This window comes from Tupaia chinensis, unplaced genomic scaffold, assembly GCF_000334495.1.
Source record: "Tupaia chinensis unplaced genomic scaffold, TupChi_1.0 Scaffold148904_1, whole genome shotgun sequence".
Lineage (NCBI taxonomy): Eukaryota > Metazoa > Chordata > Mammalia > Scandentia > Tupaiidae > Tupaia > Tupaia belangeri.
The window spans coordinates 2,301,559-2,302,722 of NW_006208752.1; the positions used below are offsets into that span (position 1 = coordinate 2,301,559).

The following is a 1,164-nucleotide window of genomic DNA, read 5'->3' on the forward strand; positions in this document are numbered from 1 at the left end:
TCCACTCCTCCACACACACCTCATCTTACATTCACACGTCTCTCTTGTGTTTGTACAACCGTATAGTATTATTTATCTCACCAGAGATAACATTTCAGAAACATTGCTCTGTCATTGACATTAATCTTTTTTCTGCCTACACCAAAGCATTGCTTTTTCTACTGCAAACAGAAGTGAATCTGGCAGAACAAGGCCTCATCAAAAGCAAAGACACCAAGTAAAGAGATGGGGAGCCCTGCCAGGGATATGTCCATTTATCATCCCAGGAAAGATAAAAAAGGCATTTATGAAGCATTAACTTGTGGGTCTAGAATTCTAAATTATACCCACAATAAATCTAAGCTCTGCTGAGCATGACTTATACCTGAGCACAAAAACTGAAGAAAAACAGTGTTATTTATCTGTTAAAGCTCTATGGATGGCAGAGTTCCCAGAATTAACACTGATAATCGAGGCCGCTGAAGAAGCACTGACCACTCTAAATCAATTCCAGGTATTTTATCTGGTGTCAGTCTAGGCTGTATAATACAGACAGGAAATGAGAGCACCATGGACAGGAAATTCTCTGGTCATTGCTTGTTTTACTGGCTTTGGTGGTTTTACAGAGGAGGTATTTCTTTCTCCCCCTCAGGAAAAGCAACTGCTATTAGCAAGGTATTTTTATCCTCTCTTGGTGGTCTTTGGTTTTGTCTGTCCTCCTTCAAAAATTTAACATTGCACAGTGGTTTAATTGTGGATTCTAGTATTCGAAACAAATCAAATTGGATGGTAATGTTGGTGATAGTAGAAAAAAATTGTTTTTCCATTTTATATTAAATCACCTAGCTAGTGACTGGACAGGAATGAGGTTTTGTTATTGTTTAATCCTTTGCTTCATAAGAAGAAATACTACATATTCTAATGATGTAAAAAGAAATAAAAACCACAAAACTGAATGGGTTCTAATCATCTAGTGACTACTAGAGAGATGTCTCAGGTCAGCTGTGGTGGTGTGGTGCTAACATAAGCCCTGTGATGTTGAAGCCACATGGGAAATTCCTAGGCTTGTGTTCCCAGGTCTCCTCGTACATGCCGGCCTGTGATCCTGGCTGGCTGAGGCTAGCAGTATATCATGGCATTAAGATCCTGTTAAGGGTGTCTGTTTCTGTCTGTCTGTCTCTCTTT

At 39.4% G+C, this 1,164-nt stretch overlaps 1 protein-coding gene across 1 annotated transcript in view; it reads left to right on the top strand.

The window, feature by feature from the left end:
* Window positions 1–418: 418 nt before the first annotated feature.
* The window catches only part of LOC102491629 (zinc finger protein OZF-like), a 42,051-nt gene continuing 41,305 nt past the window's right edge, over window positions 419–1,164 (top strand). Inside the window, exon 1 of the mRNA XM_027769204.1 lies at window positions 419–493. Coding sequence (XP_027625005.1) covers window positions 419–493 — 75 coding nt within the window. The remainder of the gene's footprint in view (window positions 494–1,164) is intronic.